The sequence below is a fragment of the Rhinoderma darwinii genome, chromosome 8 (assembly GCF_050947455.1).
Source record: "Rhinoderma darwinii isolate aRhiDar2 chromosome 8, aRhiDar2.hap1, whole genome shotgun sequence".
NCBI classification, from domain to species: Eukaryota; Metazoa; Chordata; class Amphibia; order Anura; family Rhinodermatidae; genus Rhinoderma; species Rhinoderma darwinii.
In genome coordinates, this window is record NC_134694.1 from 99,872,167 (window position 1) to 99,894,947 (window position 22,781).

A 22,781-nucleotide genomic window follows, 5' to 3' on the forward strand; every position below is an offset into this window, starting at 1 on the left:
AATGGCGGTTATCACCTGGAAGCAGATTGTATAAATGTCTAACACCCTAAGATATGTCAAAAGTCACAAGTATCTTCTAGATCGATACGTTTAAACAGACTGCAGCAATTCTGGGTGACCGAGTGACCAAAGACCGATTTCTACACCCTGAAAAGTGACTGACAATAGTTACAACTTCTTTTTCATGCTTTGGTGCAGCAGCTCTGGAGCACAAACTTCTGCTCTAAAAAGTGAAATACTGTGCAAACTAACCGCAGAGGAGCATTCAAAAGGATATGCACTGAGAAGTGCTCTATGAATCGTCATGAATAGTATATCTATGAACATGTACTGATAGAATTAACACACTTTTACCCTGTCTTTTCACCCAAAGGATGACTAAATTCTAAAAACGTGTTTCCTTAGTCTACAAAGCTAGCAAAATATATAGAGATTTATCTATCACTATGATATATGGGTTAGGTCTACAGAAGTAAAGTTGTGGATCACAGAGGAAGACCTCCTGTAATGTATTAGTCAGGATAGTATTGGTCTTGTAAATCCTCACGACCCTGACAAGATGGTCAAGTTTAAAGGAAAGTTGTCAGAAAATGTATTATGGTCCAATACCTCATCCCATTCCAAAAGGTAGCCATTAATTTTTGATCCATTGTCATTAGACGCCTGAATTGAAGAAAACAAGGATATATTAATAAAATAATAAATATGTTAAACAAAAGAAAAAAAAAAAAGTCTAGTTTACGGAATACTCCAAATAAAACAATTGAGGACGCAGGCATACAGACCTTCCACTGCAGGTTCAAACAATTTCGACTTCTATTAATGAGTTTTGGCGGGGCTGGTGAATCCGGCTCACAGCTTTCCGTAGTAAAACTCACTAATTCAGAGATGGATCCCTCTAAAGGTGGACACGTGGCAGTAACTCTGGAAGACAAACATAGCCATTACCGCCACCATTCTTATCAATACTATTGGGGAGAGCCGTCCTCAGGGCAAACAGCCAGGAGGAACCATAACACATCCAAACTGCAGAACAGGCATGTTTTACTGAATTTAGAAAGTTTTTTCCCTAAATTGCCCAAATTCATCCAATTTTACATGGATTAGACTATACAAAAATGAACAGAAAATACATATTGCCATACCTTATGACATAACATCTATGTAATACAGATCTAGTCAAGGCCAGGCTGCACCTACCGTACATGGTAGTCCGTTGCTGGCCGCAGGTCTGCGAGTGTGCACGTTGTAGAATCTCCTCTGTAAAATAAAATGCACAACTATTTACTAAACAGAAAGGTAGCATACAAGCTCATAATTATTAGTTCTGCTAAACCACACTTCTAGGAGTTTTGCCTTACAGGACATTTATCAACGATTCACATGGCAGGTGATAAATGTGAGCCCCCAGCGATCGCACTGGAATCCACCAATTCTAGGAGGTATAAATGGAGCAGCATTCGAGCCCGCACGCTCCCACTGCATTCAGTGTCTATGGTTCTGACAGAGACAACCGATTACAGCGACTACAAACTCCTCCTCACTGCAGTCTGGCGATGAAGAAGAACTGGGGACCCTTATTCTTGGGTCCCAGTGGTAAGGCCCCTAGCGATCATACATCAATCATCTCTACTGTGAACAGGTGATAAATATTCTTTATGGGAAAACCCCTTTAACCTTCCAACTTCTAGACTAGGTCTTAAGGTGGTCTTACACGGGCAGATATCGCCTGTGTTTACCACTTTTAAAAAGAGCGCGGATTGACAATACAGCTTTTGGAGAGGGAGGGGGAAGACATATGGCTGCACAATATAAAGGAGAATATTATGGTGTGTGGTGCTAACTATAGGTGTTCTTTGTCATTATAAAGACTATACAATTAAATTTAAATTTTATTTCTTCAAAACACAGATAAGCAGTTTTACCCATTCGGGAAATTGTATGGAGATCAGAATGGAGCGTAGACATAGCTTCCCACGATTCCTTAATTCTCAAACTCAGACAGATATAATATCTACTCACGAGTAAGCAGGCTTGAACTTTCCGTTCTTGCCGCTGTTGGATACGGTCACCTCATACATGAAAGCCCCTGGTAAATGGCTTGTGGGACTCTCACGGTTCTGGGAGGTGATTTGAACACTCCAGGACAACACAGCAGACCTTGCCTCCAAGTTGGAAACCTATATACAAGATTTAGTAGAATACATAAAACATGAGCGATTAAATAGCCTCGCGGTCAGAGAATTCCACGCACAAGCAAATTTGTATCATTTTTATTGCCCTTAAGATAGTGACACATGGACTTGTTCATGCTGCATAGTGCTACATATAGTGCGAGTGAGGTGGGGGGCACAATCATTACTATTACCGAACTATTAGAATGACATCACGTGTGTGGTTTCTCAGCAAGGACTGGGTGGTTACATATTGGACATGTGTGCACGTTGCAAGTATGGAAACCACCAGGCTTCTTTTACTTTTCTTACCAATGCAAGCGTGGCAGCAAGTGGAAATGGTTTCTCATGCTTGTAGAAAGTGGTCTAAATGAACATGGCACAAATGCAGTTTTTTTTTGGGGGGGGGGCCACATCTCAAGGCGTGAAAAGAAAAAAGTAAATAAAAAACAATTTAGAAAAAATGAATGAAAGAAGTCTCTGGACATGAACCAAGAAAACGAAGAAAGTTTTCTTATGTACAGAGCTTTTATTGCATTTCCTAGGATTTTTGCTTTTCTTTGTAGTTTTTACTTCTTGGTCCTTTCTTAGATTTCTAACAAAATTCAAAATGTGTTAGGATCAATGCACACGATGCGTATTACGTGCGGTTGCGCCGCGTGTATTTGCGTGCAGCAAAACCGCAGTGTAATACAGTACCAACATAGGCGGTGAGATTCCAGGGAATCGCATGTCCACTCTGCGGTATTCTTCGGGACGTAAATTCATCTGCTTGCGAATTCTATCTCCTTAGTTCTGGAGAAATACTCAGCAAAACCCGCAGCATGAAAACGCAGCGATTTACGCAAAATGTAAAAACCGCACCAGAAAACGCACCGCAATGTGTGAATGTAGCCTTAAAATAAAGAGCTATGGAATAGCAAACTACATTACAATGAAAAACCCCAATGAGACTGAAAAAGTCGTTATTCAGGAAATGTCACTGGAGGAAGCATTGTGAACGAAGTGATGTCATGTTATTTAAATGAACCGTGTCCTTGAATACCCTCATAACATACAATGAGGAATGGAGTCCTCTGCATCAGCCTTAGATTTCAGAGCAACTAAGGCCGCAACGTACACAGAAGTCCATGTAACACTCAATATCAGCGAGGGCTCATCCAGATAAAGTGTATTCCGCACTGTACAGAATTGTCCCTTCTTCTCACTGTAACAGGGTCGTATATAGAGCAATGTACATGGTGGGATCTACCAAGATGAGAGCATCTTAATAATGCTGGTCTACACTAGATCTAAGGGTCAGTTCAGACGTGGCGGATATTTTCAACTAGTTTTTGCTGTAAATCTGTGTCAAAAATCGATCTGCGTTGCATGCGGACTTTGATGCCGATTCCCCTTTATGCATTGTAAAGAGTGAAATCCAGTGAAAATCTGCAACAAATCTGTGACATATTGACATACTGAGGATTTGAAAGAATGCAGCATGCCCTGAATTCTACACAGATTTATGCCACTGCATGTGGAGAAGGTTTTAAAAATCCAATACACATGCATTACACTGTAATTGTCGCTGTTTTTCAGTGCGGAATCCACACAGAAAGTTTGCAAGGTGTGAACTCTCACTAATTGTTTATGATTAAAAGGGTTGTCCCAGAATCAACAATCATCATCTATTCACAGGAAAGATGATAATTATCTGATCGCCGGTGGCCCCACCGAAGTGAGGAGGAATTTGAATGGAGCGTCGGTCAAGCATGCGAACGCCGTTCCAATCAATGTCTATGGGACTGAAGTAAACAGCCGGCTGTTTCCGTAATTCCCCTAAACTTTGACTGGAGCGTTGGCGCGCATGCTTGACTGCCGCTCCATTCAAAGTCCCCCTCACTGCGGTTGAGGAGTGAAGGGAAACTGAGGGTTTGGGACCCCCATTCCCGCAAACGGTGGGGGTCCCAGCAAGCAGACAATTATCACCTAACCTGTGGATAGGGGATAATTTGCCAATTCTGGTACAACACCTTTAATATGTCATACCCCCATCAAAAAGTGGGATAAAATTTTATTTGGCCAGGGTCAGAGGGTCATTTTGTAATAGGGAATAGAAAAAGAATAGTATCCAGCGCTCAACCGAATCCAAGTAAAAATGATTTATTTCATTTAGTTAAAAACAATTCAAAAAAATTCCTAGGACGGATGCTTACGCATTTCGAATGAGAGATTCTTACTCATAGTATTTGGTAAACCCGAACTAAAATTTAATGTGGCTGCTTTCTTCCATACACAGCACCACTCTGGCCCTGTTCTGTGCCGAATATCGCAGCTCAACTCGATTCAAGTCAATCGGAACGAGCTACAATACCGGACATATGCAGTGAAGTGGTGCGGTTGCTGGAAGACAGCAGCCATGCTTTTCCAATAACATACAACCCCTTTAAATAGCAACTCCTAATAAATACAGACACACTATCTGTAATGTTCTTTTTACAATCGAGAACATTCAGAAATACTTATTGCATGGCTACATGAAAATCAATGCAGGGCGCTGTGTGAATTAGGTGTCTTAGAACAGCTTGTGTATAGACGGATCTGCAAGAAAGTGAAAATTCTAATTTCTTATATCATCAGAAGGCTCTGACTTCCAAGGGCTTGTCCACACGTAACGGATTTGCTGCAGAAAAGTTCTACTGCATTTCCGCTTAAACTAGCAGACAATCCGCTGTGGAAAAACCGCACTATTTCCTGCGTTTTTTACTGCAGAAAACAGGGCGAATATTAGTCCACTTTCCGCAGCAGTAATTGACATGATGTGGAACAAAAAAAATACAGGTGATTTTCTGGACTGAAATTTTGTGCAGCGTGTGGATGACATTTGTTCATTCACATCCCCTTTGCTGCTACTGTCGTCTGCTGCGTATTTTCCGCCCGCAATTCCGGACGTATAATACGCAGCAATTCCGTTCCGTGTGGACAAGCCCTAAAGTGTTAACAATTTATTGTTGAACTAATATTTATACAGTTCCCCATTACCCATGTAGGTTCACCCACATTAACCCTCCATATAACCAGATAGTGATCTATATGACACATGCTTTTATACATTCCACGGTCTTAGAAAACCTTCGATAGACCGAGCTATACAAAGTGCATAGACACCATTCTTACAGATTAGAAGATACTTACAACCGGCTTCGCCATGCTGGGGTTTAAATCTTGTAGCTTTTTCAGTTCTGCTTCTCCATCTAACAAAGACAAAGAATGAAAACGCTTTAAACCCTCTGCACGCACAGTAGGCCCACCGGCAAAAATTGTTCTCCGGGTTTATTTTTATCTAAAGCTTTTAGGAAACCGCCAACTGGTATTGATTGAACAGTCAGGGACTGGCAAAACGCACAGATGTTATTCTCTAATCTGTTGGGAACTAGTATTTGCACGCTCCGTCAATGCACTTCACCACCATCTGAGAAAAGGAATGATGCAACCACCAAGTATTGCACAACGCAAGTAATTATTCATCTTGAAAATCCTATTCCACACTTCTTCCTGGGCCACAGTGATGGTCGGGCCAGTGTCCTGTTGCATATCCTGGATTAGTGTTGCCAAGTGTTATGCATTTTCACAGAGATGTATTAAAGTTAATTCACTACGCAACAAGTTTACAGGACAAAAACAAATACAAAGTCATGTTTATATGCCATAAGAAGAACAACCTATAAAATAAAAAATGATTCACATTTATATTAAGTTCTCCACCGGGGTGAAGTTTTTATATTCTATTTGCCCATTTCTAGTTCTATTTTGGTAACACCATGATATGGTTGTTATTACAGCCCTCATATGGGTTGTCAATACTATTTCCTTTCCTTAAAGGGCTTGTCGTATCAGAAATATTATGACAAAGACATTATAATGTAACGTAAGCCCCCTCTATTAATCCTAAAATGTGGTCTGGACAAAGTGGATCTCCTGATGGGACAACACCTGTAAGATGGTTAACAACGCAAACATAGGTGGTCATGAGATGTATCACTGCATTACTAGGTAGATTTTCCTTTTTAAGTCTGGGGAAGCTGGTTGACTATCAATATGGGAACTGTATAGGCTCCTACTTTCATAGCAAGAGATATAACTAAAGAAAGGCGAGAGTAATATTGTAGGGTTTTCTGGGATTTTCAATTGGTCGATGATCTAAGAGATTGATCAGGATTGAGCTGCAGTACCAGGGACGGCCACACTTACGACAATGACCATCATTATAATGATCAAAGGGGTCCCGAGGGTCGAACCACCACTGATGATACAGTTTGGCCATCAATTGAAAACCCCTTTTAAGGATGGGACAAATGAGGGTAAATAAGACTCTTAATTGGTGGGATGGGGGGGGGGGGGGGCAATACTCTTTAAAACCTAATGTAGTTTTATATATAATTAAAAAACAAAAAACAACACAACAGCACCAAAAGAACCGAGCAGATGTAATGCTCTAAATTCCTAATAAACTCTCTGTTAGTCTTTGCGTCCCAAGAGCTGACCTCAGCTGCAGGGCGGATGTTTACATACTTGTCCATATGGATGGGATACATACATGGATCTCTATGAATAGATCTGTGGTCTAAGGATGATGTTTTCATTTTAATCTCACATCTGCTAATAATTTAATCAAATAAATTGGCCATTCCAAGAATATTTCTAATTTGTCATCAACCAAAAATGATCTCTTCCCACGTAATTGTTAATTTATGTGCATTCCCCTTCTTTTGGAAATCATGGGGGACCAATGACAGGAATGCAGGCAGCAGCAGTGGAGGATCTTCCCTTGAATGGCAATAGTCCATATAACAGTCCACATGGAGGTCACAACTGTAGCTGGTTAAATGTGCAATCATTTGTGTACTTCAGTGTAAACTTTATCACATGATCAAGTAGAATCAACACCAATTTATAACCGAAAAAAAGGGGTTCCCCTGAACCATAAAGATATTGAATCTTTTCTGTAGGTCTGTACTATATATCTTTCGACTGAGACTACATAGCTGATTGGCACATGCCAATGGGGTTATCACTTAAAGAGGCTGTATAAGTGGCCTATATATTGTACATGATGTGATCGGCGCTGTAATGTAGATTACAGCAGTGTTTTTTATTTACAAAAACTACAATTTTTGACGGAGTTATGACCTATATTAGCTTTATGCTAATGAGTTTCTTAATGAACAACTGGGCGTTTTATAGCTTTTGGCCAAGTGGGCGTTGGAGAGAAGTGTATGACGCTGACCAATCAGTGATCAATCAGCGTCATACACTTCTCCCCATTCATTTACACAGCACATAGCGATATAGCTGTATCGCTATGTGCGGCCACATAAACACACTATAAACGTTACTGCAGTGTCCTGACAATGAATATACATTAGCTTCAGCCAGGACGTGATGTGTATTCAGTATCCTGACACTTCGCTAATACAATCCCAACACTACAGCACAGCAAGCATAATCTCACGAGATTACGCTGTAAACTGTAATTTCAAACGAGATTACGCTTGCTGTGCTGTAGTGTCAGGATTGTGTTAGCTAAGTTTCTGGATTCTGAATACACATCACGTCTGGCTGGAGGTAACGTATATTCATTGCCAGGACACTGCAGTAACGTTATAGTGTGTTTATGTGGCTCAACATAGCAATATAGATATATCGCTATGTGCTGTGTAAATGAATGGGGATAAGTGTATGACGCTGATTGGTCACGATTGGTCAGAGTCATACACTCGTCTATACAACGCCCACTTGGCCAAAAAGTAAACCACGCCCAGTTGTTCATTAAGAAACTCATTAGCATAAAGCTAATATAGGTCATAACAAAAATGATCGTTTTTTAAAATAAAAAACACTGCTGTAATCTACATTACAGCACCGATCACATCATGTACAATATAGGCCACTTATAATGCGGTGACAGAGCCGCTTTAAGCAGACGGTGCCTTTTACAGTGAGAAGACAGACGGTAGGAACGACATACCTCCTGATTCATTCTCGGCAGGCGGACTACCATGTATTCGAGTTGCTTGCTTCAGTTTAATAGGCCCACCTGTAAGGTGCTGACCCTTGGTGTATCCGTTTTGCATGTGTGAATTGGCAGCAATGTGTGCTTTGTGAGGGGAGGAAGGTGGGCTGTGCAGTTTGTTGTTGTTGTGGTTGCTAATTTGACGGTCTTTTAATTTTTTCCGAAGTTGCTCTTGCACTTTCATGCTTCTCTCATCTCTCTGTGGAAAGTTCATCCTCCCATGGGACCGCAGTTCTACACGGAAAGAAGGTGGACAATCAAAAAAAGAACAAAGTGACAACCAGAAAAAATGCACATTAAAGTCAACCCTACAAGACATTGAAAGGGGGAAGAAACTAATCCATCATGGATGACCTGAATTCAGCAAAGCTGTAGTGTAGAGTAGAGTAGTGTACAGACAACCCAAGTGTATACATAACAGAGGCAGACTGTACAGCTAGTATGGGGCCCATGGCTGGCGAGAATGGGTGTAGGACTCCACTCTTCAGAGGAACTGCATTGTAAGCAATCAATAGGGTGAGGAATTGGCATGGAGAAAAACACGAACATCAAGTCATTGTTGGCAAAACATGGCACCATAATTGATCTATCCTATAGGGGCCCCTCTTCTGTCAACCAATGAGGCAAATATAGCAATTTTTTTTAATAATCCAGAGTCAGCAAGATTGTCAACAGAAGCCCCCCTAATGGCTTAGTTGAGCCCCCATAACCCAGTGTGTTAGTTACAGATGACTGTATAGTTTCCGCCATAAAGTCTATACTTTCCACAATGCATATCACAAGGACCAACTCTGAGCACACACCTAACCGGCAGGGAATGCTGGGAGATTTCAGCTCTGATGTCTGCAGAATTCGATCAGTTCATGATAAATTATGCAATGTATTTACAAAAGGTGCTCAACTTTTTGTGTAGGTTGTTTCTATATGTAAACCGTTAATGTTTAGAGCTGAAAATGCTCTTAAACGTTGATTGGTTGGAACCTAAATAATTAGATTCAGGCCATAAAACTGAATCATTCAAGGGGGTTGTCCTAGAATCAAAAAGCATCACCTATCCACGGGATAGTTGATCTTTTTCTGATCGGTGGGGGGCCCCACTGATCGACCGCAGTAAGGAGGATATTGAATGGAGTGGCGGACAAGCATGCGCTCTGCTGCTCTATTCAAAGTCTATGGGAATGACAAACACCCGAGTACAGCGTTCGGCTAGATCAGTCATTCTTAAATCGACATTAAATGGAGCGGTGGGCGCATGCTCAACCACCGCTTCATTCAAGCTCTGTCTCACTGCAGTTGAGAACGGAGAAGGGAAAGGGGGTTCGGGACCTCCATTCTTATCAGTGGGGCTCTCAGCGATCAAAAAGTTATCACCTTTCCTGTAGAGAGGTAAACTTTTTATTCTGGGACAACCCTTTTAACATACAAAGTCCTTTGTTATATCCTCACCACCACACGTGTGCTTATCCGTGAGAAGGCTGAATGCTGGTTTTATCAACCAAGTTATCTGTGGGTATAAGCGTACAAAAAATGCAGAGCAGCAACCTTTTTAAATCCATACCTTGTTCCTGGAAAATATGTGGTGGGGGTGGTGGGTGCTGGTGTATAAATTGAGGCGGCAACTCTCCTGTGCCAGGCACTGGTGGGTACACATGATGAGGTGGGTGAGCGAGCAGAGCAGGGTGATGGTGCATAAAATGAGTTACGTGAGGTGGCGGAGGGTGCATTGATGGATGGAACTCTGTCGAATGTGGCAAGACCAACACTTTGCGGACTCCATTTTCTTCCACAACCTATAACAGTAAAGATATAAAATCGATAGTTATCGCTACAATGTTCATAATGGTCTTTAAATCGTTAGATGTACTTTGTGCTACACCACCATGGCACCATGAAAACATACCTTTTAAAGGGGTGACCACATATTTACTAGATATACCATTATAGTCCCATAGTGGTGGAAGGTCAAACCAACATTGGGAACGACCCCCACACTTTCCTACAACAGAGAGCAGGGCACCAGGTGGCGACTAAAACTGTCACAAGGACCAAAAAATATAATTTGGCTTCGAATTTTTTAGACTTTTCAAGCAATTATTTTTTTTCAGCCTGGAGCTCTGCTGCATATACAAAGGAGGAATTTATCAACCTTTCAATCCTAGAAAAGTCACACTGCACAATGAAAATGATGACTTTTAGGCCTTGCCACTATTTGAAAACGGGTGTGTGGTTTACAAATAATTTATTATAATCTATGACGGGAAACCGGCAGAAATTATAAAAGAAAGGCCTGTGCCCCCCACCATCGGACAACCGAGTGGGGTGGGTGGATGGATGGCACATGGCCAGTGGAAAGAGGCGACAGATTAAATATATCTGTTGCATCTTACTTCCGCAGAGCAAATAGTCAAGACTAGCGTATTTAATGCCAGTCTTAGAACGTTTGTTTTAAAACTACGAGGCAGATTTACAGACTGCCTGCAGCTGCCACTAGAGGGAGTATGGGAGTCAGTCTGCATACTGTGTTATTATAGGGTGCAATGTAGGCTTGGCTGTTCCCTAACTCCCATCAGGGACCCGCATCTATGAGACATTTATGGCATATCTCGTGGAAATGAAATAAGTTGGGAATACCCCTTTAATTTAGAAGCCAACAAAAATATATTTTGCCTCCTAAATTTTTAGACCTAGGAGCCAAAGGCGCCCAAGTGATTTTGTATAGCCTGGGGCCCTGAAGAGGTGCAACCACTTCATTCTAGACAATCAAACCCCAACCTATCATACATTGATGGCATATCCCATTGGCAATGGTAAGAAAGTGGTTAAAGTGAGCACCACAACAACAGTCTCTCTACAGGGATTTGATTTGGTTTTTTTTATATACACAATTTATCATGAAAACCCACTATGAACATAGAACTGTACTGAGCGCTGAGAGCCTAGCCTGTTCATGGAGTACACATCTGGGCCATGTAAAGGTATAAACGTTATATTATACTATATTATAGGTGCGTGCAGCATTTCAGTCATTTTCCATTCAGGTTTTTGATCAGGAAATAAATAAGCATCAACCACAACTTCTATATAAGGAACAACCAAAAAAAACGGATTCGGAGAGGAAAATCTCATATATACACACACACACACACAATAGCAGGATTTTTTACGTTTGGGAAAAGATGTTTCAATAATCGTTGCCCCTTTAAGAGCAGTTAATTCCTGCTCGCTCCTCATGATGAAGATTACTGAATCTAATCTCAGCTTTTCCTACACAGCCCAAACAAGAATGACAAACAAAGACTTGATTTTTATGCCAAAAACTTCCCGTCAGAGGAGATAAAACGCAAACGGTCAGTGACCGTAATATGGATCACAAAGCTGACAAAATGCCTTGAGCAAAGATAAGTCGACTCTATGTAACTACCCCACACCGCTCTAGTAGGTGCTATGTATTACTAATAGTTTTGGGCAAGTTAAAGGACATCTACCACAAGACAGAGCCTATAATGTATGGGACAAGCAGAAATAAGTGGGCGCCTCTTCACCCATGCCCCCAAATCCTCCGATCAGGGGTTGCCAATTTTAGTGGTTATATATAAACTAAAATTAGAGAGGATCTGTCCGTAGTTTAAGTCCCTATCTCCTAACTAATCTAATAGGCGCTATGATGCTGATAACTACAGTGTGATTTATTTTCAAAACCGTTTATTATTTGCAAAGTTACGAGCGTTTTTCTAAACATGCTAATTTGGCTATACTTGCCAAATGGGAGGTGACGCTTTCTTTTCACTCTGGGCGCTGTAATGTTTTCTGTATAACACTGTCCAATCAGCATAGAGCTTCACCCCCTTCGCTGCCCAGCAACACAGTGTGATCATATAGTATACAGCTTCTCACCCTTTGCTGCCCAGCAACACACAGTGTAATCATATAGTATACAGCATCCATCCCCGACTGTTTTCAACTCGTGATACCTCCGGTTGTTTAAAAACTAGAACTGTGATTCTGGTACCATAAAGATTATAATCTTTCATACACCACCAGCACCGCTGTTCTAGATGGTCCACAGCCGGAGTTATGGCTATTTGAAGTGATCCCCCCTTCCCTCCAGCCTCTCACACTGTGTGAAGCAGCTTCATGCTGATAGGACAGCGTCAGAGGCTGTGAGGAGGCTCCACCTCAGGGGAATCACTGGCGTTGAAACCCACTTGTCCAGTATAGCCTCATTTGCATATTTAGAAAAAAAGCTCATAACTTTTAAAATAATAAACTTTTTGGGACAATTTTCACAAGCATTATCAGTGTGACAGTGACACTTAATTCATCTAATGGGTTAACCAGTCTAGTACCGGGCTATTTTGAGCCCTCAGGACCAGACACCATTTAGCCATTTTTAGCACGTGTTAGTTAAATGGCTATAATTTTTTTTTTATCTGTTGGGCTAGCGACATGATTTTTGCGATGTTTTTTCCGTAGACAACGCAGGTTTCTCTTTTTTTTAATCATTTTTATACACATCCTTTTTGCCATTTTATAATTTTTAGGCTTAAAGTTTTAAAATAGTAAAAACAAAATAAGCTTTTTTACTTTTCAGCTCTTTTCAGATCTTTTATTTGTGACCGTCATTGTCTTCCATAACTTTTTATATGTTACATGTCTATATTACAGTAATTGGCTCAGGGCTAGCGTTACGACAGTGATTGGCGGAGGGGGAACATTTATTTTGGGGTGGATATTTTCTGTGTATTTATTATTAATTTTTTTGCACTTTACTTTTATTTTTTTATTACTATGACATGTCCCTCAAAAGGTCAGAAAAGACCTTTGGGGGACTTTATATATATTTTTTTTTACACCATATTTTCCCACTGTAACTGGGGCTGCTCAGGGGAAATCAGCCCTCTCATAGTGAATATTGTCACTAATAGGACTGTGCTGGGTCTAGTAAGACCCAGCAGCAGTCTGCCATTAACGTCATCCCGGCGATCAAGTGACCAGTCACATGATCACCGGGACCAAGAGAGACAGTGGCGCGGCCGCTGCCTCTATTCCTATACACAGCGCTCATTGAGATCAGACATTCAGCCTCCCGATCGCTCAGGCAGCAAGTTAACACCCGCGCCGTAAATAGTCTATGGCGCGGGTTTTAAGGACCCTGACCGCTGGCCGTCAATACACAGCCAGCGGTCGGGAACCAGTTAAATAATACCAAATTGTGGCTTTCATTCACAACAGCTGTGTCACTGACTTTTATACACCGTTCAGCCATAACACTAATACCATCTGCCTAATATTGTGTAGGTCCCCCTCGTGTCTCCAAAACATTGAGGCATGGACTCCACAAGGCCTCTGCAGGTGTCCTATGGTATCTGGCACCAAGAAGTTAGCAGCAGATCCTTTGTCCTGTAAGTTGCGAGGTCGGGCCTTTATGGATAGGACTTGTTTTTCCAGTACATCCCACAATTGCTTGATCAAATTGAGATCTGGGGATCTCTTGAACGCTTCGTCATGTTCCCCAATCCATTCCTGGACAATTTTTGCATTGCAGAAAGAGGCCACTGCCATTAAGGACTACCATTGACATGAAAGGGTATACTGGGTCTGCAACAATCTTTAGGTAGATGGTACGTGTCATATCCACATGAATGCCAAGACAAAAGGCTTCAGAGAAGAACATTGTCCAGAGAATCACATTGCCTCTGTCACCTTGTCTTCTTCCCATAGTGCATCCTGCTGCCATCTCTTCCCCTGGTGATTGACGCACACGGCCGTCCACATGATTAAGAAAATGTTATTCACATGATCAGGCCACCTCCTATTACTCCATGATCCAGTTTTGAGTGTCCGAATGGGCACTCTGACCAGTGTGAAGCTAGGCAGCCCAAAACACAGCAAGCTGCGATGCTCTGTGCGTTCTGACACCCGTCTATCATACCCAGCATTAACTTTTCCAGCAAATTTGTGCTAAAGTAGCTCTTCCGTGGGATCGGACCACAGTGGCTAGCCTTCGCTCCCACGCACATCAATGAGCCTTGGGCACCCATGACCGCCAGGCTGTATGACCGCCAGGCTGTCCTCTCTTGGACCACTTTTAGTAAGTAATAACCACTGTATGCCCGAAACACCCGACAAGACCTGCCGATTTAGATAAATTGGCTGGACGACTGGGTCAAAGTCGCTCGGATCCTTACACTTGCCCATTCTTCCCCATTACAAAACAACAACTTCAAGAAGTGACTGTTCACTTGCGACCTAATATATCCCACCCCTTGTCAGGCGCCATTGTAATGAGAATCAATATTATTAATTTCACCTGTCAGTGTTTTTTATGTTATGGGTGAACGGCGTGTACATTTAGTTGTGCAAAGGTGCTGTCAATTGCGACATTTATATAGTTTTGTGAGAAGCGTTTAAAAGAGATACCTGTCTTGTAAAACATAAGATCATCTGCAGTAGATTGTTTAAAGTAGCCCGCTATATCATGGATCGATTCCCATCGCCGTATTGAAATTGGGAACAATTTTTTTTTTTTTTTGCCAATATAACGCAATCAGCATTAACAACACTATAGGATAAAAGATGGAGTCGGATATACCTTTTTATCAAGGTTACACATATATAAAAGAAAAAATAATATATATAATTATACCTGAGACACATAACCAGGCGGCACAAATATAGGAGGCATGGAGCCATTTGGTGACATCATGGGAACATGTGCTGGACCTACACGAAAGAACAAAAATAAAGATTAGCGGATTGCACAGCTATTTATTTTACAATAAAGTTATAATGCCCCCCAGGAGCCACTTTAAAAGTTTTTTTTATGGAACGGTACCATCAGCAACTCTCTGAGATGGATCCATTACCCCAATTGCCCCATATAGTGATATAGCAATGGAAGGAAATAGGGCTTTAAAATGTAGTACACATGCCCTTCTAGCTCTTCCCCCTGCTCTGATACCTAAATAGCTTGTAAGGGGAATGTCTGCATTTAGAAATGGAAAATCCCTTTACCTAGCTGCCTAGAAAAGAATGATGTAATGTAGAAAAAAAAAAAAGTTTTATAAAAATAAAAAAAAACACCATCGGTGGTTAAGTGACACCACTATACATTACAGTATCCGATGACAAAACAACAGTGCTGATAACCAAGCCTGCAGTTCCAGGAAACTCTAGACCAACTACAAGGCTTGATATTTTAAAGGCTTCTCATTCATCTCAGTGCAGAAGAGGAAATAAAACCCGGACAGAATAGTGTGTGAACAAGCAGTTACTCTGCTTACCTGGGATACACTGAAAGTGTCCATCTTCTGTGCGGATGGTGAAGGTCTCCCCGGGGTTCACTTGCACCACAATCACCTGCAAATACAGAGGCTGTTTGGAAGAGGTCGGGTTTTTACCAGTGTCCGTAATATAGGTTACTTACACTATATGCTAACGTATTCAAGTCAAGATCAACCCAGAACAAGAAGAAGAGTCGCCCAGAGACCAGAGAGGTTGATAAGGCTGTTCCACCAAAAATTCAATAGCTATGGAGGCTGACAGGACATCTTGTCCATAGCAAGATCAGAGGCCCCCTTTACGTTCTCAATTTATTCGCTCTTATGGGCAACTCCTCCAGTTTTTTTATTTGTTTTTATACATGGAGCTTTCACCTACAAAGAATAGGCCTAAAGTAGAAGTCGCCAACATTGTAGACAGTCTATTTGAGCAGCACACTTTTTTGTTTTCTCTTTTTAGTTGCCCGACATGGGTGTTGCTATACGGGTGTGCAGAGGTAGCAGTTGGAGCTGGGCCCAACAGTCTGTCTGCCAGATAGGAGGACACTAGTATAGGGCACATGGTAGGTCGAGGCCCGTTTATAGATTTTTAATTGGGGCCCAGGAGCTTTATGTTAAGCCTCTCTTTGCCAGATAAGAAATTCAGAGAAACCAATTTTAAACAATCCAGAAAAGTGAGGAGCTGGCACCAAATTTTTAGGTGTGTTTACAACCTGGTTTGAGGGAGGTCCAGATAAGGCCAAAAGTAATAGTAATGCAGAGGGTGTTAGCAGATAAAAAAAAAAACCTTCACAGAAAGATATATCTTGGTGTAACACTTTTGTTTGGTGCCAAGAAAACATCTGAATAATATGAAGTAATTTCAAAGATCAAAGAAGTGACCGAGTACCAAGTGGCGGATAAGCTCCAGTGCCGGTATCATGGTCTGATAGTTTTGTTAAAAGAATGTAAACCAGGAGCTCAGCAGACAGCGCACAGCCTTGTACCTCAAAATGTCTGCTGGAGACCACTCAATTCTGCTGCTGCAGCATAAAGACCCCGTAGACCCAGTGCAAGGAACATTGAAAGAAAAAAAAAAAAAAAAGTAAAAAAGATCTGTCGTACCAAAACAACCTATATTAACTGGTCCGCTCCACCCATTTATTTTTAGGATATTGTCGCGTTTAAAACCAGGCTGTGTCGACTATTAATCTGCATTCTAGCAAAAGTTAATCAACGGCATTATCATTGCAATGGAGGACCTGCTCCTGTGCCCCAGTCATGAGAGGCAGAAGTCGTAAGAGCGCCTGCCAAGGGTACCAGTCACCCAATACCCACTAATGAGGTACTTGCCTCATACGGTGTTCACCAGTAGCTTTTAGTCAGAATACGACAGTATATACCGTAGATCATACAGTTTCATTTACTCGCTACTGTATTTAATCTAAAAATTATTTTGAGCATTTACAGAAGTTGTGTAATATCAGATTAGAAAGAGCAGTTGAGGCAGTCCGTGAATAAGATGGTATTACACATAATGTGATGAGAATACACTGACCGCCAGTGCAAAAGCCAAAATGTATTATCTCAGAGGTCCCACTCCTGACAACGATCCTCTTGTGACTAGAGCTGAAGATGGGCATAAAGTCATTCTAGGTTATTCATAGGAACATGCATTAAATGGGTTTTCTAATCACAGAAGGATATGCAATCTTTATCTGATTGATGCCGATCCTACTACTGGGGCCCCCACCAATCTTAGGCATAATTTAAACGAGCGTAATATACGCGCGTGCGACGCGCGTGCTTTTCACGCGTGTCGTACGCACCTATATTAGGCTATGGGGCAGTGCAGAGAGTGTGTGAATTTTGCGCAGCGCCAGTACGCTGCGTAAAAAACTCACGACATGTCCTTTCTTTGTGCGCTATTCGCGCATCACGCACCCATTGAAGTCAATGGGTGCGTGAAAACCACGCAGGTCGCACGGAAGCACTTCCATGCGAACTGCGTGGTTCGCGCAACAGCTGTCAAACTCTGAATGTAAACAGAAAAGCACCACGTGCTTTTCTGTTTACAAACATCCAAACGGAGTGTCAAAATGATGGCGGCTGCGAGAAAATCACGCAGCCGCACATCATACACTGATGACACACGGAGCTGTTAAGTGCCTTTTGCGCACGCAAAACGTACACGCTCGTGTAAATCAGGCCTTACCCCCGGGTGTAGTCATAGCGACAAGGATGAAGGGTCTCCAGCCAAATGAAATCAGCTGTGCTATATTTTCCTGAACAGGTCGTGGCCTTAAAAGTCACTGTGCAGGGAAACACTGAAGGAGCCGCAAGAACGTAACAAGTGCTATAGTCATTGCATGGATTGGATTGTGGCGTTCCCAGCAGTCGGGGCAGCATAAATGGGCTGAAGGTTCCCTTTAATTCAATAGGGAGAGGGTAATAAAAAGGTCCTATTACATGGCCCGAGACCGCTCGTTGATCAGCCCTTGTTTGCTCCTTGCACAAGGTGCTATGATTGGTCATGTATGGGGACAAGAATCGTTACTACGATCGCTCGTCCCCATACATTTCCATCAGGTCAGCAGCAGATGGGCTACCGACAATAATATTTCTTGCTGAATAAATGAGCAGATCAGATACATATTTAGGGTATGTAAACACAGGGCGCATACGCAGCATAAAAGTAGATAGTGTATCAGCCCCGGATGCCACCGGGAATTCTGGCTTAAAAAAAAAAACGCACCAAATTGTGGTGCAGTTTTCCAGCCGGAATGTCCAGTGTGGAAAATAGATTTAAAAAAAAATAAATATTGCCCATGCGCGTCCCTCTGATATCCTGCAGCCTGTCCTCCTGGTAGGACGTTCCATCCCATGTGACCGCTGCAACCTGTAATTGGCTGCAGTAGTCACATGGGATGAAACGTCATCCCTGGAGGTAGGGCGGGATGCAGAAGCAGCGAGATCTGGGTAAGTATGAGAATTTTTATTTTTTTGTAGTTGCAATGTTTACGACAGAATCGCAGCTTTTCCGCCACAAATATCGCAACATCTGCTATTTGATGCAGGTTTTACCTCCCCATTGAATTCAATGGGGAAAACCTACAACAGAAAACCAGCGATTCTGCAAAAGAAATTGACACGCTGCAGATTAAAAAAAAAAATGCACAAATCTCATCCACTTTGCTACTTACTTTAATACGGTGCAGATTTTCCGCAATAAAATCAGTTGCGGAAAATACGGAGTATTTAAGCTACGTGTGACCCGGCCATCTAATCAGGAACGAGAATCCATATGAACGCTCGTTTGCACTCCGATAACTGGCCCGTGTAAAAGGGTCTTAAGAATAAGCCACTGCCAAACCCCTCCGGCAGTTTCTTATCTCCCATGGGAGCAAAGGATCGGGCATGTGAAATCCAACATTCCGGTTCTCATTTTCCCTGCAATCAGAGGACAGTCGCCCTTAGGGTCAGTTCACACAGAGTTTGACACTTTTGAAGCGGAAACCGCGTCGGAAAACGCACCAAAAAAGTCCGAAAATGCCTCCCATAGATTTCAAAGGGAGGCGGAGGTGTTTTTTCCCCGCAAGCAGAAAAACAGTCTCGCGGGTAAAAGAAGCGTTTAAGTCTCTGACCTCCCATTTACATCAATGGGAGGTAGAGAGAGCGTATGTCGCAGCATTTTTGCCCATCCGCGCTCAATGGCCGTGGTTGAAAAACGACGTGCAGGCAGATCAAAATCTTGAGGCAGAATTTTCTGCCTGCAAAAAACAGTGTGAACATACCCCAAGGCTGGGTTCACACATTTTTTTGCAGGAGGAAAATCTGCCTCAAAATTTCGTTTGGAATTTCGAGTCAGATTTTCCTCTGCCTGCACGCCGATATCCGCTGCGTTTTACGCCCGTGGCCATTGAGCGCCGCGGGCATAAAACGCAGCGAAATACGCTTTCTCTGGCTCCCATTGATGTCAATGGGAGGTCAGAGGCGTAAACGGCAGAAGATAGGACAGGTGCCTTCATTTTCCTGCGAGCCGGTTTTTCCGCTCGCGGGAAAAAAAACGCCTCCGCTTGAAATCAATGGGAGGCATTTTCGGCCGTTTTTTTTAGCGCGATTACCGACGCGGTTTCCGTGTCCAAAAACTCAGTGACAAATTAGATTGTAAAATAGGAATTAGACCTACCGGTAATTGTATTTCCAGGAATCCATCATGACAGCACCACAGGAGGTTGCCCTATTGACCTCTGTAGGGACAGGAAGACAGAGGTTAAAAGGCCCCTCCCACCACCCACTTGTCAGTGTTTTTCAATTACTACACCAGGATGGATGCAACCCTATTTTATTTCGAGGGATAATAACTGACATGTTAATTGTACAAATCAGAATTTCAATAAGGGAGGGAATGTAAGGGTGCTGTCATGATGGATTCCTGGAAATACAATTACCGGTAGGTCTAATTCCTATTTTCCAGTACATCCCTCATGACAGCACCACAGGAGCAATACCAGATTATAATGCTCAGGGCGGGACTACGGATTGGAGGACTTTCCGTCCAAAACTTAAATCCGTATCGGACAGAACATCGAGCCTATGTTTGCAAAACGTATGATGGCTTGACCAAGTGGCAGCTCTGCAGATTTGGTCCATAGAGGCTTCTCTTCTTTCTGCCCACGATGCCGAAACTGCCCTAGTTGAATGGGCTCTGATGCCTTGTGGGGCACATAGTCCTTGGGACTTGTAGGCTTCTTGTATGGTAGTTTTTACCCATCTCGCTAGAGAGCCTTTTGAGGCTTTCTTTCCTCTATTCTTTCCCCCAAACAGAACAAATAGATTTTTCTCTCGTCTCCAGGAGGAGGTTCTATCCAGATACTGAAGAATTGTTCGCCTGACATCCAGGCAATGGAATTTTTCTTCTTGTTGGTTTTTTGGATCTGGATAAAAGGAAGGTAGAATTATTTCTTGTTCTCTATGGAAAGCAGTAGATACCTTTGGAATAAAGAAGGGATCCAGCTTTAGGATGATCTTATCCTCTTGTACTTTTAGGTACGGTTCTATGACTGACAGATTGGATTTCTCCAATCCTTCTTGCTGAAGTAATAGCGACTAAGAATGCAGCTTTTAGAGTTAAAAAATGCATACTAATTGTGTCGAGCGGCTCAAAGGGGGGCTCACAAAGAGTCGTTAACACTACATTCAAATCTCAGGTAGGAACGGATTTCTTTAGGGAAGGTTTCAGTTTAGAGACCGCTTGAGTGAATCTTCTGATCCACCGATGTTCAGCCAGGGGAGTGTTAAAAAAATTTCCTAAGGCTGAAATCTGTACTTTTAAGGTACTAGGACTAAGGCCTTTTTTGAATCCTGATTGTAAAAAATCTAGGATTTTTGCGATGTTGGGAGAAAAAGGGGTCTGGTCCTGGGTCTCCATACCAGGAACAGAATTGCTTCCAAATTTTTTGATAGATTTTTGAGGTAACTTCTTTATGACTTGATAAGATAGTTGAAATTACCTCATCTGACAGACCGTGGTTCCTCAAGATCTGCCTTTCAGGATCCAGGCTGACAACTTCAGAGTTTCTATTCCCTGAAAGAATAAGGGACCCTGGGAGAGAAGATTCTCCCTGACTGGGAGCATGATAGGGTCTTCCAACGCTAGGTATTTTACGATTGGAAACCAACTTATTTTTGGCCAATAGGGAAGAATAATGATGAGCTTTGTCAAATCTTCCTGGATTTTTCTTAATACCATTGGTATTAGAGGAAACGGAGGAAAGGCATAGGCCAGATCCATGTCCCAGGGTTGGGACAATGCATCTACTCCCCATGGGTTGTCTCTGAGATTTAGGGAGAAGAATGTCTCTACTTGGGAGTTTTTCCTCGTGGCAAACAGGTCTATTTGTGGATAACCCCATCTTCGGGTTAAGGACAGAAAGACTTCCCTGTTTAGGGACCATTCTCCAGGGACTCCCTTGTCTTTGTTGTTTGTGCAGAGCCACCACAGGAGGGATGATTTCACAGTCTCGGAAATTTGAATTCAGGGAGTTCTGTTTCCGATCCCACTGGGACAAGATCAGATTCTGTAAGGGTCTGGAGTGAAATTGACTCCATGGAATAGATTGGATGCAAGACGTCATCATTCCCAACATCCGCATACATTCCCTTATGGAACAGGCGTCTTTCCCCCAAAATTTCCTTACTTCTGCCAGTAGGAGTATTTGTTTCTCTCTCGGGAGGAAGGAATGTTGGAGGGAGGAGTCTAGCAGTACTCCTAAGACGACCTTCTGTTTTTGGGGAGGAAGACTCTACTTCTGAAAGTTGATTATCCACCCCAATTCCTGTAGTAGGGAAAGAACCTGTGACCGATGACTGCCTAAGATAGACGGAGTACCTGCCGTCAACAAGAAGTAGTCTAGATATGGGATAATTACTATACCCTGACTTCTTACGAATGCCATGATCTCTGCCATAATTTTTGTAAAAATTCTGGGGGCGGAGGAAATGCCGAAAGGGAGGCAGACAAACTGGAAGTGGTGAATGGAAGGACCGTCCTGAATTGCAAATCTGAAGAATCTCTGGTAAGCGAGGTGGATAGGAACGTGATAATACGCATCCTTTAAATCGATCGTACACATTGATGCCTCTTCCCTTATTAGAGGAATAGTCGATCTGATAGACTCCATCTTGAATTTTCAATATTTCACCCACTTGTTTAGGACCTTCAGGTTGATTATTGTCCTGTAGGAACCGTTTGGTTTTTTGACTAAGAAGATTTTTGAATAGTGGCCTTTGCATATTTCGTTGTGGGGAACTGGAGAAATGGCTCTCAATTTGAGTAGTTTCTGGACGTCCTGGATAAGGATCTGATGAAGGTCTTTTGCTTGGTACTGGGTTATTAGAAATTTCTCTGGAGGAATGGAGGAAAATTCTATTTTGTACCCTTCTTCTATGATCTTTAGAACCCAGGGGTTCTGGGTTACTCTCGACCATTTGGGATAAAATTGTAGGAGTCTTCCTCCTACGCTCTTGGCGTCATTGCTTTGAGGGCTGAAATGAATTATTGGGGTTAAGGAGATATCCTCGACCCCTTTTTCCTTTGGGGTAACTCCAGCAACCGGACTTCCCTTTCCCGCTGTAGTTCTGTAAGGTAGGATCCCTCTGTTGGCGAAACCTCCCAAACTGAGGGGGTTTTTTTGGTTTCTCTTCAGGAAACCCCTTTTTCCTATCTGCTGCATTCTCCAGCATGTTATCAAGGAGAAGACCGAACATCAGAGACCCTGTGAACGGGATAGA

The 22,781-nt window shown here is 42.4% G+C and overlaps 1 protein-coding gene across 2 annotated transcripts in view; it reads right to left on the reverse strand.

Moving 5' to 3' along the window:
* Nucleotides 1–22,781, reverse strand: part of LOC142659639 (fibronectin type-III domain-containing protein 3A-like) — an 88,770-nt gene that overhangs the window by 16,592 nt on the left and 49,397 nt on the right. The window contains exons 3-11 of one of the 2 annotated variants that reach the window (XM_075835981.1): nucleotides 15,513–15,588; nucleotides 14,876–14,952; nucleotides 9,788–10,019; nucleotides 8,185–8,463; nucleotides 5,352–5,410; nucleotides 2,023–2,180; nucleotides 1,201–1,260; nucleotides 786–924; nucleotides 610–663 (exon numbers count right to left, since the gene is read on the reverse strand). In XM_075835981.1, coding sequence (XP_075692096.1) covers nucleotides 610–663; nucleotides 786–924; nucleotides 1,201–1,260; nucleotides 2,023–2,180; nucleotides 5,352–5,410; nucleotides 8,185–8,463; nucleotides 9,788–10,019; nucleotides 14,876–14,952; nucleotides 15,513–15,588 — 1,134 coding nt within the window. Of the gene's footprint in view, nucleotides 1–609; nucleotides 664–785; nucleotides 925–1,200; nucleotides 1,261–2,022; nucleotides 2,181–5,351; nucleotides 5,411–8,184; nucleotides 8,464–9,787; nucleotides 10,020–14,875; nucleotides 14,953–15,512; nucleotides 15,604–22,781 lie in introns of both variants that reach the window. The other variant, XM_075835980.1, reaches the window with a different exon arrangement.